Source organism: Trachypithecus francoisi, unplaced genomic scaffold (assembly GCF_009764315.1).
Source record: "Trachypithecus francoisi isolate TF-2019V2 unplaced genomic scaffold, Tfra_2.0 Lachesis_group11, whole genome shotgun sequence".
In the NCBI taxonomy this organism is placed as follows: Eukaryota; Metazoa; Chordata; class Mammalia; order Primates; family Cercopithecidae; genus Trachypithecus; species Trachypithecus francoisi.
Genome location: NW_022681456.1, coordinates 4,354,631 through 4,369,482, shown reverse-complemented (window position 1 = coordinate 4,369,482; position 14,852 = coordinate 4,354,631). Strand labels below are relative to the sequence as shown.

At 48.3% G+C, this 14,852-nt stretch overlaps 1 protein-coding gene across 1 annotated transcript in view; it reads right to left on the bottom strand.

Moving 5' to 3' along the window:
• SLC15A4 (solute carrier family 15 member 4) overlaps positions 1-12,795 on the bottom strand; it is a 31,269-nt gene extending 18,474 nt beyond the window's left edge. The window contains 2 exon segments of the mRNA XM_033220118.1: positions 3,448-3,743; positions 12,190-12,795. Coding sequence (XP_033076009.1) covers positions 3,448-3,743; positions 12,190-12,735 — 842 coding nt within the window. The 5' untranslated portion in view covers positions 12,736-12,795.
• Between the last annotated feature and the right edge of the window lie 2,057 nt (positions 12,796-14,852).

Sequence of the window (14,852 nt, the reverse complement as noted above, 5' to 3'; positions counted from 1 at the left end):
CAGTCTTGGCTTTACAGCCTGAGGCCCTGACCCCTGCAGGACACCACTGCCCCTCCACTCCCTGCCATTGCCCTCATATCTGCGGGTCATAGCAGGAACATGCACCTGGCATTCCCAGGTCCTTGTACTAATGAGCTTCACTTACTCCCTCTGGGCCCGCTTCATTATTTAGAAGATGAACAGGCCCCATTAGACAGCTCTGCACTCTCTCCCAGTGCCAAAACACTCTAATGGGGAATGGGCACCAAGGATCTCAGGGGTAAAATGGGAAAACAAAGTGGACACTATTCTCTAAAGCCAAGAAGTACCAGGAGAGAGTTAGACTGTGTTTAACTGTGGGAAGCCAACAGAAATGGCACCTGTCAGTTTTCTAGTTTATTAACTCATGTCCCATTTTACTATGGTGCCAGTATTTTAAATTCTTTATCTTATAAAGCCAACATTTTAAGTCTGGACATTCAGAGCGGGGAAAAATAAAAGCGCTGAAAACTATAACTTAATATTTTAGCCAAATTTTGGACAAGAAAACTAAGTTCGATTCAACAAATACCGATTGAGTACCTGCTGTAGGCTTTGTATTGCTCTACCTGGAGGCTAAGGGAGAGAGTTCCTGTCCTTACGGACTTAGTCTAGTGGGGGAAAATAATCAGAAACAAAAACACCCAAAAGTGAAAATAAATTCCAAAGACATTATACTTTCACTTGAAAACATTAACTTCTTCAAGTACTGCTTTTTTTCATAAAGGAAATTAAAAGTCCTTTTGTACCTAATACAGATACTATCAGTGGTTTACCACATCACATTAAATATGTTTCACCAAAAACATTTAAATAACAAACAACAAATTCATTTTCACACAAAGAATCATTCACACAGGTTACTGGTTATATTACTTTAGCTCTACATAATTAAAATATTTAAAAGCTGTGAAATCAATATGCATCTGAAGCTTTACTGGGTTATACATATTGTTAGGTGCACTATTTTGCAACACACAAAGGTCCAACACGCAGCCGTGGTCACCAGTGACACCCAAACACCCACAAGAGCCCTCCACTCCTCCCCACAAAAGTTGACAAGCTCATTTCAGGACGCCTGTGCCCAAGTCTCTGTGAAAGCCACATGTACGTGTTTCTATTCTCCAGGAAGAGAGTCTACTGGTTCTCACGGATTCCCAAAGAAGTATGTATCTCAAAAAGCTGTGGCACCATTTCTACTCTGGCCTGATGAACTGAACAAATGCGCCTTCATTTCTCATTTAATAGCGAGTACTGTATTATCTTCAAGACACAGATCACCCTGGACGGAAACTGAGATTGGGCCAGATGAAACTAAGTGTCACGGCTGTAAAATGCGGGTATGTCATGCTTCCTCAGGCTTTGGGGGCCCAACTTTTTTAAGGCACTCTCGTCACAGTGGTCACCACTGACAGGGCCCTTATCGTGTGCCTGGCCTCCTGCTGAGGGCCTTGCACACATCACCATGCTCAGGCCTCACTGTGATGCCATGAGATGAATCCATCTCTGCTGTACAAGAAGGAAAGCCGGGCTTCACAAGACCAGTAACCTGCCCAAGGTTACAGAGCCAGTTCGTACAAACAGCAGAATTTGAGAATTCCTCAGACCATCAACTTTTCTGTAAGCGAACCCCCGCTTTTTCCTCTTATTTTTGCCCAAGAAGACTTTCAAAGACAATCCTAAGAGGAAATTAGTTTCCTAAGTAAAAGTAACTCCAAACCCACTCCATGCTGCCATTTGTGCATTAAAACCCAAGTATGTCCACAAAACAATGCTGTTCTCCTGCAGAAATGTCTATGGGCTACCACCCACACAGATACTAAAACTTGAAGGGTTGTTCCTGAAAAAGACGTCTAGGATCTGAAACACTGCTTTTGTCTAATCAATTAAGGCCCTGGCAAAAGACTCATGTCAGCTAAGATGGGGCTACTTAAATTTTTTTTTTTTTCTTTTTTTGAGACAGGGTCTCATTTTGTCACCCAGGCTGGAGTGTGGTGTGCAATCATGGCTCATTGCAGCCTTGACCTGACCTGCTGGGCTCAAGTGATCCTCCCACCTCAGCCTCCTATACTTTAATTACTAAAAATTCTTCAGTGTGGTCCCACCATTTGCAGTTTTGAATTATGTGTCTGAATGCCACAATGACCCACCAGCATTTCCAACAGGTCATCTAGACTGGTGAGATCTGCCATGACTCCACACAGGGACAGCTGGAGAAATCAGAGATGTTCAGGAGCAAAGAAGTAAGCACACAGGGCCTTTTTGTGTAGTTTCAATCTACCACGTGGAAGGCATATTAGACACATTGGCTATGGCTGCAAGTACATCAGTAAGACAAACACAGACGAGCCGGAGGGAGGCAGATGTGTGAGTGGGCCTACAGAAGAACGTCCAGCAACCTGTGCCGTGCCACAGTGGGCTGCACGGCTCAGGGACACAGGACACTCCGATGGCTGAGTCATCAGCCTTCCACCCAGCAGCCACCAGGCATTTCTATGTTGATCAAAACATTCCATGAGGGGAATGACTCCAAAAGTTCCCAGAGCCTTCTCCGGAATGACGGAAACAATCTATGCCTTGACTGCACTGCTGGTTACACAACCTGAGGAAGTGTGTCATAATTCACAGAACTGTACAGATATGAGGGTCAATTTTACTACCTGCAAATTATTCCTCAATCAAGAAAAACACAAACATTTCTGAGTTCTTTTCTTGGGCTTAAGTTCTGGACTTTATTAACTGGCATCAAACATCACCAACCAAACAGGAGTCACAGTTGGTCAGTGACTTGGAGGGGTTCTGAGGACACAGGCCTTTCTGTTTTAACACCCCAGTTCATGGGACTTCGGTGCTAACGCCGAGCAAGTCCCATGAGATCATCTGGTTACCCGCACTGCATCTCACCATTCTGCTATTGCATCTTCCTGTCAGAGTGACAGACCTGACTGCTGTATGATGGAGCCCACGCTGACCTTCAGGTGAGAGGCAGTGGCTTACTTTTTAAAGAGCAAAGACAAGTACTGACAGCATAAGCAACTGCTTAGCTTTTCATTCAAATGTATTTCAAAGCTTTTTAAAATAAAAAGAAACGTGTATAAAGCATGTCTTCTGTCTCCTCGATGCCCTCCACAAATTTCTATCTTTATAATCTGGCACTAAAGGAGCTTCTGTCTACACTAGCAGTGAGAGAAAGTGCAATGTGGGGTTAAAGCATGAGCTCTGGAATCAGGCCACTGGCCTGTCTTTAAGATGGGATAATAAGACCGCATCCACCTCCTTGGGGAAATGCAATGTTAAAGGAGAGAAGACATGTAAACCCTCAGCCCAGGCCCAGCACACAATAAGCACACAACACACCTAAGCTAGGATGTTAATAAAGAGATCGATAAAGTCCTATCAAACAGCCCGAGATGAGAATTAAGTGCTTACCCACTACTCTGGCCCTCTCCACTTCGCTTCTGGAAACCGCAGGAATACGCCAGTATCTTGAACATGTCGGTGAAGGCACTGCCATCAGGAGGCTTGGTGATGAAAACGCTCTGGCCACAGAGGAAGACCACAAAAGCAAGGCCGACGCAGACAGTGGGGATCGCATAACCAGTGACAAAGCTGATGTTCTGCTGAATATAGGCAATGCCACCTAATGACAGGATCGCTCCCAGGTTAATGCTCCAATAAAACCAATTAAAAAATCTCCTAGTGGCTTCCGGACCTCGATCTTTAACCTAAGATAACAGGGAGGAAAGACACTTGAAAATATATGACAGTCTTCAAGGATGAAAAACATACACAGTCAAGTGGTTAAAATTACCGTTGTCATCACAACCTTTACGAAGTGCAACACAATCAAAATGGTGTTTACAGAAACGTTCACGGATCTCGACAAAAAACATACCCCACGCTTTTCATTACTACAGGAGCGGGGTAGGTTTCACTTAATTACACTAAATCCCAACAAATCCTAGAGAGTTTTTCCGAATATGTGGACCACCTACTATAGAATTTTTCTAAGTATCTGAACCACTTGCCTTGGAATTACCTGGAATGCTCTTTAAAAAAAGAGTCGGCTGGGAGTGGTGGCTCACATCTATAATCCCAGCACTTTGGGAGGCCAAGGCGGGTGGATCACTTGAGGTATGGAGTTCGAGACCAGCGTGGCCAACATGGTAAAACCCCGTCTTTACTAAAAATACAAAAATGAGCCAGGTGTGGTGGCGGGCACCTGTAATCCCAGCTACTTGGGAGGCTGAGGCAGGAGAATCGCTTGAATCCAGGAGACGGAGGTTGCAGTGAGCCGAGATCGTGCCACTGCACCTGGGCAACAAGAGCGAAACTCCGTCTCAAAAAGAAAAACAAAAACAAAGAGAGTCACAGGACCCACGCTCCAGACCTACTGAATCACCGTCTCTGGGGCCCAGGCCCAGGAATCTGCATTTCAAGCAACTTCCCAGGTAACTTCTACTCACAGGTAAGTTTTAGAACCGATGTTATAAAGCTCCACGCGTTACTGAGCTACATGTGCGTACCATGCGGCATCCCGCAAATACGCTTGGCCCCAAAGAGAAACACTGCAGGCGACATGTGTTCAGTGAGGCCAAGCCACCACCCACACCAACTGTATCTGGTCTCCTGAGAATCAGAGATCTCGGTAAACTTGAAGCAAAGAGGAAATTACAGACTAAAGATAAAACCACATGCTATTTGTAGATTAGACAGGCTATTAATGGAATGGGAGAAATTCTGATAAGGGTGGGATTTCCAAAAGGCTCAATGATCACTGACTTTCTGGACTCAAACAAAAGGACTGAGGTAATCACGCAACATCTAGGCTTATGCAGTTCACCAGGCTACTTCAATGAAGCCCAAGCGCTGGGAACAGGTCATTTGGGGGCAGACACACCAGAAGCCTTCTCTGCCCACCTGGATTTTTACCTCTACATAAGATACTGTGCAAAAGAACCCTGTACTAGACAGAGACCTTTCTAGTAAGCTTCATTTCATAAAAATTTATTTTTAACAAACTTATGAGAAACTGATACTGGATCTCATAAAAAGACTCTCTTGCTGTCTTAAAAACTTCTACTGTCTCATTCTTAAGACACAGGTTATGAAAGAGTTAGACAATTCTTATTCCAATAATAGATCTAGTTTCTGGATCCACAGAACAATCTGCTCTACTGAATCACAAATTCTCAATGGGGCCAAAACAACCAATTATGGCTGGGCATGGTGGCTCAGGTCTGGAATCCCAGCACTTTGGGAAGCCAGGGCAGGCAGACCATCTGGGTCTAGGAGTTTGAGACCATCCTGGGAACACAGAGAGACCCCCATCTCTACAAAAAGTTACAAACATCAGCCAGGTGTGGTGGCGTGTGCCTATAGTCCCAGTTACTTGCAAGGCTGAGACGGGAGGATCCCTTGAACTGGGAAGGAGGTGGTGGTGAGCTGCGATGGCACCACCACACTCCAGCCTCTCTGTGACAGAGGCCCTGTCTCAAATGAAAAAAACAGATACGGTATGCAATAAGCACATGCATCTTTTTAGCAGTCATATATTTCATATGGTATTTGAAGCTCTATTTTTTAAAGATTAAATCAGAGGTGTAAAATTTATAGTTAAAATTGTGTGCTTCTCTCTAAAGGAAATAAAGCAAAAGAAAAAAAAATTGTGTGCTCCTCAAAAAGAGACTTGTTCGAAGTCCAAATGATTAAGCATGGCTACTGTGGTGATAGGTAATTAATTATATACAGTAACACCACTTCAAACTGAAAACCTAAGTTTAAAACAAAATCACATGTTCTCAAGAGTTCAAACTCTCCTCCTATCTATGACAATAATGAATAGAGGTCCTAGACCAAATGCAGACATCTCTATTGAATAAAGAGTATGAGGTGAGAACTTCTTAGACATCTAAGACACTTCTTCACTAGGACACAACGCGTTTAAATACTGCTCAACAACGGACACCCATTCTCATGCTATACTAGACATGGACCAGGAAGAAAAATGAAAAATGTGAGCAGAGAAATGGTTATCGAGAAAACAAAACTAGAAGTGTGAAAACAAACCAAAAAAAGTAATTTTTTGAGAAGCATAAAACAGACCAGTAAACATAATATCTAAACTTAATAGACACACAAATGATTTCATAACTGAAATGCACTCGGACCTTCCCTTTCCCCACAGTGACACTGCACACACCTTCCCAGAGTCTCAGATCTATGTCCTCTTCAGGTGAAGCATGAGAAAATCAGTATTTGATTAGTCTGGGAAAATCCTAACCTTAAAATGCCATTCATCCTCATTTCCTGTGTAATTGTGGTGGTCAGTTTATTTCAACTCCTCGAGTAATCCATCAAAATTACTTTATAAACCAAAATGACTAAGCCCTAAATAATGACACAGTGGGCATTTCTGTACCAAGGGAAGCTGGCTGCTGTGAAGGCCATCACATGCTTCCCAGCCCCAGGCGGGCAGGCCTCAGCCTCCCTGCCCATCGGCTGCATGGCATCACCGTGTGAGTAGCAGCCACATGCCCTACCAAGGGCAAACAAGGTTTTCACATGACTGGTCAAATGATAGCACCAAAATCAATTTGGAGAAGAAAAGCTAAAAGAACAGAATTGTGTACAGCACAGCAAACAGCTGGCTGGCAGAAGAATTCCTTAAAGTGGAGTGTCAGTTTTTCCTCTGGAAAAAAAAATGCATCATTTGCTCTGTTTATCCGTAACATAAGATTTTCTTCTTTCAGGACACTATTTCAAGTAATCCATTCACCAAGAACGAGGGTGACTTTTGGAAAAGGTGCGGCACTGGGGGACGATTCGGGGTTGACATGATTTACATGAACATACATCTCCCTTGGACCCACGGCTCGCACACCCTCTAAAGACACCAGCGAGGCCTCCTCCTCAAAGCCACGCAGCCTCACCCCATTGTCTCTCCTATCAGAACGTTTCCCAGAGGCTCTACCTGGGAGATGAAGAGGCAAATGACAAAGAACCACAAAAAGCACCTTAAAAATACAAATAGGTTTCCTCTCCGTGAGAAGGACCAAACCAGGACAATTTAACCCTCGCCTGGGGTACAGCAGGGTGTGCTTCAGGCCTGCACACCTCAGGGTCCCCAGCCAGGCCTCCTGCCATGAAGCACCAGGACAGGGACCTGCCACCTGGCCACAGGCAAGCACCCTGGCACAGGGCACTCTTCCCCTCAAATGCTTTTTCACTCGGATTCACATACCGAAAAATTTACCCTGTAAAAGTGTACCATGCAGTAGTGTTTAGTATATTCAGAGATGTACATCCATCACTGCCATCCAAGTCCACATTCTCATCATACCAACAGGAACTCCTGGTCCCTTTAACTCACTCCCACGCCCCTCTCCCGGCCCCTGGCAACCCTTAATCTACTTCCAGTCTCTGTGGACTCGCCTCTTCTGGGCATTCCACATCAATGGAATCACACAACTGGAACCTTGTGTGTCTGGCTTCCTTCACTCAGTGGAACGTTTTCGAGGCCCATCAGTACTTCGTTTCTTTTTTAATGGCTTAAAAATACACCATTGTATGGATGGATATACTACCTTGAGTTTATATACTCATCAGTGAACATTTTCTCATATTTTCATTAAAAAACAGTCCAAATGTATAGAAAAGTTGAATTGCAAAATGCACACTTCCCTACCCTTCACTTGGAACCTCAGCACTCTTTTTTGTATACATAAAAAATACTGGCCGAGCACGGTGGCTCATGCCTGTCATCCCAGAACTTTGGGAGGCTGAGGTGGGTAGATCACCTGAGGTCAGGAGTTTGAGATCAACCTGGCCAACATGGTGAAACCCCTGTCTCTATTAAAAATACAAAAATCAGACAGGCGTGGTGGCTCACACCTGTAGTCCCAGCTACTCAGGAGGCTGAGGCACGAGAATAGCTTGAACCCGGGAGGCAGAGGTTGCAGTGAGCTGAGATCACACCACTGCACCCCAGCCTGGACAACAGAATGAGACTCGGTCTTAAAAAAAATACTTCTGGGTGATCTATTTACAGATAAGCTCCAGCAACCTATTTCATGCCCAAAATTTCATCATGAATCTCCTGGAAATAAGGACATTCTTTTTACGGCAGTGAGATTACCACACCTAAGAAAGGCAACATTGGTCCGTTATTAGCTAATAGGTGATCTGCAAACGATCCCAAGCATCTGAGAAGAATGGCCATGAAAGCAGCTGGGACCCAATCACTCAGCACGCGTTGCAGGGGGCGGCCAGGTCTCCCGAGTAGCCTTTCACCCACAAGGTCCTCTTTACCCATGACAGTGTTACATCGGAAGAGATTAGGCCAGCTACCTCGTGGAAGAAGGCACATCTCCTTTCAACATCCACATTTCATTGTGGACGAAAGAGCACATACTGTGTCAGATTCATTTGAGATAAATGAGCACCATTTCCTCCTCATTTTAAGAAGTATCAATTACTCGCCTATTATCTCCTGGAGAGCACCAGCTTTTTTTTTTTTTTTTTTAAGTCAGGCTGCCAGGGCCCCAAACCAGCTCCCATAGGCACTTGCTGTGCAGCCTTGGCAGCCAACCCTTTAGGCCTCTGTTCCCTGTGTAACAGGCATGACTGGCTGGGCGCGGTGGCTCGGGCCTGTGATCCCAGCACTTTGGGAGGCCGAGGTACACAGATCACCTGAAGTCGGGAGTTTGAGAACAGCCTGACCAACATGGAGAAACCCCATCTCTTCTAAAAATACAAAATCAGCCAGGCGTGGTGGTGCATGCCCGTAATCCCAGCTACTTGGGAGGCTGAGGCAGGAGAATCGCTTGAACCTGGGAGGCAGAGGTTGTGGTGAGCCGAGACCGTACCACTGCACTCCAGCCTAGGCAACAAGAGCAAAACTCCATTTCAAAAAAGAAATAAATAAAGTGAAAGTTCTTATATGGCATAGATATGAATTCCTTCCTCTGGTAATAATTAAGTTATTCCAGGAAGTACAATGTTATTCTTTAAAGTAAAAAAAAAAAAAATATATATATATATATAAAAAAAGGCATAACTGCAGCACATACACCATCAACTGTTGCGAGGCTTAAGTAAGATCATGTGGGAAAAGCACAAGTAAGAGGCAAAATAGAAGCTTTCAAGTCCACTTGTGTGGCGCGGCCAAGTCTTTAAAAGATAGAGGCTGACTGTGCTACCAGCCCCGTTCCTTCATGAGCCAATGGCACCCCAAGGCCAAGAGCCTGGGTCTTGAGATCCGGTCCTGAAGAAGCATTACGGAACGCACGCGCACTGGGCCCATCTTAGTGCAGTGGTTAAAAAAGAATCAGAACAGGAATGGAAGTCCAGCTTGACCACTCACTACCTATAGGCAGTTAAGAAAATGATCTGTTTTTGTGCCTGTTTCCTCATCAATAAAATGGATCTAAGACTCCTGTGAGGTTCAGATTTGGTCATGTATGTAAAGCATAAGTCACTGTACAAAAAACCCAGTTCCAATTCAGTACATTAGAAGACTATCATTTCTAACATCATTCTAAGGTGTCTCCTGACTAATGGATAGCCTTACACAGGCAGAGTGAAGCTCACATTCAAAGGACAGGCTTTTGAATCCTGGCTCAGTCACATATAAACTGTGTAACTTTGGGCCAATGATTAAGCCTCTCAAGCCTCAGTTTCCTCATCAGTAAAATGGGCACCATACGTGTCAGGTAGACTAACCAAGCAGTCTTGTAGACACGTAGCATACGTGTCATGTGGACTCACCAAATACTGTACTTAGCAAGCACTGTGCCTGGTGCACAGTAAGCTCTCAGTAAATGTTCCTAAAAAACAGGCACTCACGGATACTTAGGCAAAAGCCTAACAGTCGCCTTCCCTACTGCTTACATGCCATGGTTTCAATGTCTGACCCTCCAAATCTCAAAAGAAATGTGATCCCCAGTGCTGCTGGTGGGGCCTTACTGTTTGGGTCATGGGGACAGATCCCTGAAGAAAGGCTCAGGGCTGTTGCAGTTAGAAGTGAACTTTCCTATGACAGAGGTTATTTACAAGCCTAGCACCTCCCTCCCCTCTCTCACTTCCTCTAGTGCATGTGATCTCTACACAGCTGGCTCCCATTCACAAGGCCTTCACCAGAGCAGATGCTGGCGCCCTGCTTCTTGTACAGCCTGCAGAACCCTAAACCAAATAAACCTCTTTTCATTATAGATGACCGAGCCTCAGGTATTCCTATATAGCAACACAAACAGGGACTAGACAACCCACCAGTACTTCCTACCCGTTCTACTTCCATGGCTGAACTCCACCCACCCACTTCACCCACCTCCACTGCCTCCACTCTAGTTAGGAGAGACTCCCACCTCACATCCCCAGTGTCACCACTTCCTACACAACCCATTCTCTACAACAAGCATCTGCACACTTCTGTGAAGGGGCAGGCAGTTCACATTTTGAGTTTTATGAGACATTCCATGTCCATCACAGTTACTCAACTCTGCCACTGCTTAGTGAAAGCAGTCAGAGCATAGTGGCTGTGTGGCAGAAACAGGTGGGGCTGTGTTCCAACAACGCTTTATTTATGGAGACTGAAATCTGATTTTCATAAAATTTTCACTCCTCACATATTATCCTGTTTCCGACCACTTAAAAATGTAAGAACTGGCTGGGTACCAGGGCTCATGACTGTAATCCCAGCACTTTGGGAAGCCGAGGCGGGTGGATCACGAGGTCAAGAGATCAAGAACATTCTGGTCAACATGGTGAAAGCCCCGTCTCTAATAGAAATACAAAAATTAGCTGGGCATGGTAGTGTGCACGTGCAGTCTCAGCCACTCAGGAGGCTGAGGCAGGAGAATCGCTTGAACCCGAGAGGCGGAGGTTGCAGTGAGCTGAGATCCTGCCACTGCACTCCAGCCTGGCAACAGAGCGAGACTCCGTCTCAACAAAAGAAAAAAAAAGAAAGAAAGAAAACATTAAGAACCATTCTTAGCTTGTGAATCCTCAGAAAAGAAGAAGTAGACCTGACCTGCTACCCCAGCTGTAGTGCCTGCTCTGCACATGACATAAATAGTATCACTCCCTGCTGGAACCCAGTAAAGCTCCCGACTGCATCCCGAAGGCTTTAACACTCCTCATGTGATCCGGCCCCAGCCTTCCACCTCACTTCCCACTTTTGTAATATTTTCTGAAATGATCTGAGTTTGCTATTGCTCTTAAAGGCGCCTATTCTGCATATAATACTTGGTGGCCATTTCCTTTGCCCTCCTGAAGAGCTGCAGTGGTTCCTCCCTCACTTCTTGGCAGTTACAGCGGCAGGGGAGCAGCTTGATGCTAACTTGATTCAAACTCATTTTCATCTGAGCTTTCCTATCCAACCTAGCCCAAAACTCCTTTAAAGCCACAAAGACGCAATATGAGTGTTTTCCCACTTCTTTGTAAAGGAAGCTAAGGCAACAATAGCGGCTTCCCTTCCCTCAGTTTCCCGGCCCGGGGCCCTGCCCCTGCGAATCCCCATGTCTGGAAAGCTTCTCAAACAACTGCTCTTTCCCAGCCTTCTGGTCTCAACTTACACGGCCTGAACATAGAGAGGGTTCCTTTCATTTAATAATTTTTATTTTTACTTTTTTATTTGGAGACAGTCTCACTCTGTCGCCCAGGCTGGAGTGCAGTGGCGCGATCTCGGCTTGTACCGCCTCCCGGGTGCAAGCGATTCTCCTGCCTCAGCCTCCCGACTAGCTGGGATAACAGGCGCCCGCCACCACGCCCGGCTAATTTTTGCATTTTTAGCCAGCCTGGTTAGGCTGGCCTCGAACTTCTGACCTCAGGTGATCCACCCGCCTCGGTCTCCCAAAGTGCTGGGATTACAGGCGTGAGCCACCACGCCAGGCCTCTTTTCTTTAAAGCCACTGTGGCCATCACTGTGTGTATATAGACTTCACCCCGCCCCAGGCAAACCCCTTCCAGCACCTATCACACCGGTCCCTCCAGTCTTGGCCCACCTCTGGCGGGCTTCCTCTGCACTAGACAGACGCCCCCGGGGCAACGGGCTCCCTCTGCGGTCAGAGGCAGGGACTGGGGCTGGGACCGGGGCAGGGGCTAGGGCTGGAGAAGAGGCTGGGGCTGGGCAGGGGCTGGACAGGGACGGGGCAGCGCGGGGGCGCGGCTCACCTGGTCGGCGCCGAAGGGCGTGATGTTGGCCTTGACGGTGGCCACGCCCAGGCCCACCAGCACCAGCCCCGCGAAGGTGGCCGGTGCGCAGCAGCGGCCGGCGGCGTCGGGACCGGGCGCCGAACAGTTGAGCAGGCGCGCGGAACCGCAGAGCGCGGTTCCGGTGGCGGGCGCGGCCAGCAGCGGGAAGGCCAGCATGCCCAGCAGGTAGAGCGCCAGGCTCAGCAGGATGGCGCGCGCCCGGCCCAGCCGCGCGTCGGCCAGCCAGCCTCCGAACGGCGAGCCCAGGTAGGTGAGGCCCATGAAGAGCAGCAGCGCCTGGCTGGCCTGCGCGCCCTCCCAGCAGAACGGCGCCCCGTTCAGGAATAGCACCAGGTTGGACGTGATGCCGTAGAAAGCGGCGCGCTCCAGCAACTCCGTCAGCAGCACGGCCCCGCACGCCGCGCGGCGGCCCGCGAACGCCCCAGCCGCCGCCGCGGCCGCCGCCGCCCGCCGCGCGCCCAGCAGCGGCGCCCGCTCGCCCGCGCCGCCCCCCGAGCCCTCCATGCGACGCCGCCAGCTGCCTTGCCCGGCCGCCGGGTGCCCTGTCCCAGAACCCAGCGACTCCGCCCTTCTCGCGAGAAAGCCGGGCCCGGGACGTCCCTATTGGGCGGGCTCGCCGCCGCTCAACGCCCCACTCGCCGGAACTTCCGGCCCCTCCCCGGAACCTAGGCGAGGAGGTGGCCGGTACTGTGGGTCAGCGACTGTTTTGGGGAGCTGGAGGTTGCGGAGCTTGGCCGCTGAGAGCCTCTTCTTGGATTTTTGAGGCAGGGTTTCCCTCTCTCGCCCAGGCTGGAGTGCAGTCATGCGGTCATGTCTCACTGCAGCCTCAGCTGCCCAGGCTCAAGCGGCCCTCCCACCTCAGCCTCCCGAGTAGCTGGGACCACAGGCGCTCGTCACCGCCTCTGGCTAATTTTTAAACAGATTTTTGAAATGGGGTCTCGCTGTGTTGCTCAGGTTGGTCTCGAACTCCTGGCATCAAGCGATCCTCCCATCTCAGCCTCCCAAAGTCTTGGAATTACATACATGAGCCACTGCACGCAGTCAGACTGAGGGAGTTTAAACAAAGCCGGAGCCTACCCCTCTTCGGGCTTCGGTTCGGCCCAGTAGGCAGCCAAAACTCACACTGAGACGGCGGCTGCGCTCCAGGCGGGTTTGCTCAGGCCGCCCCGTGCTCCCTGCCCTGGGCTTCAGTCCTAGAGAGGACCCAGTTTCTCAACCCGTGCACCCTTGGCGTTTTGAGCCACGGGACTTACCTGTGCGTTGCACGATGTTCAGCAGCAGCTTTGACCTCTGCTATCCACTAGGGGCCAGTTCCACCCCCTACCACCTCAGGTTAACAACGGAAAGTGTCTTCTAGACTTTGCCGAAGGACTCTTGGGGGCAAACGCCCCCATTGAGGATCACAGGCTTAGAACAAGTCAAGCTTCCAGCCCGTTTCAGGCTTTCCTGGAGACTGCCCCTAAACCATCAATGGTTGCGTGGCTGGCTTCTCATCCTGCAGCCTTCCACCAAGTGTTGACTAAAGAGAAACTTTTTTTTCAGCCCATCCGAGGCCCAAGTATCCCATTCATTCCGTCATGTTACTCTTTCTCCTTATTACCTGTTACTTTGGGTTTTTTTTGAGACGGAGTCTCGCTGTGTTGCCCAGGCTGGAGTGCAGTGGCACCATCTCGGCTTACTGCAAGCTCCGCCTCCCGGATTCAAGCCATTCTCCTGCCTCAGCCTCCCAAGTAGCTGGGACTACGGGCACCGCTCACCACGCCCGGCTAATTTTTTGCATTTTTAGTAGAGACGGGGTTTCACTGTGGTCTCAATCTCCTGACCTCGTGATCTACCCGCCTCGGCCTCCCAAAGTGCTGCGATTACAGGCGTGAGCCCCCGCGCCCGGCCACATTTTTTAATTTAATCGTTTATCTTCCCAGCCTGCATGTGTTCACAGGCGTAAGCTTCCTGATGGCAGGCTTCTCTTGTGTTTTGTTCCTCACTATGCCCCCTGCCTCTGGGACAGCGCTGGCACATAGTGGAGTGAAAGAGGGCCGCCCAAAAATGGCCCTCAGCATGTCTTCAGAAATTGAGACCCCGGCCTGGAATGATGGCTCACGCCTATAATCTCAGCACTTTGGGAGGCTGATGCGAGAGGATCACTTGAGCCCGGGAGGTAGAGGCTGCATTGAGCAGTGACGGCATCACTGCACTCCAGCCTGGGTGACAGAGTGAGACCCTGTCTCAAAAAATAAAAAAATAAGAAAGGAATCGGAATCCACAGCTGCTGTAATGATTTGATTAGTGTAAGACCACCTCCTCTTCCATCATCCTTCCCTCCAGCTAAGACGAGGATGGAGCCAGTACCTGGGAAGTTGGCTTGCCAGTAGGTCATCTGGAGAAGTAATTCTGCCAGTAAGTCTTGAAGTTGCATGCATTCTCTTTTTAAAAAGCTTTTTAAAACGTTTGACAGACTGATGGTCAACACAGTGCTGCCACACTGCAGGCAATATATATTTAATGAATGTCTAATGAGAGAATAATTGAATGCCCGACTTGGACCTTTGCCACCTGTCTGTTGATGCTTGTCATTTCCAGCTGTCAGCTCAAATATCACTTTCCTAACCCTACCACACTAG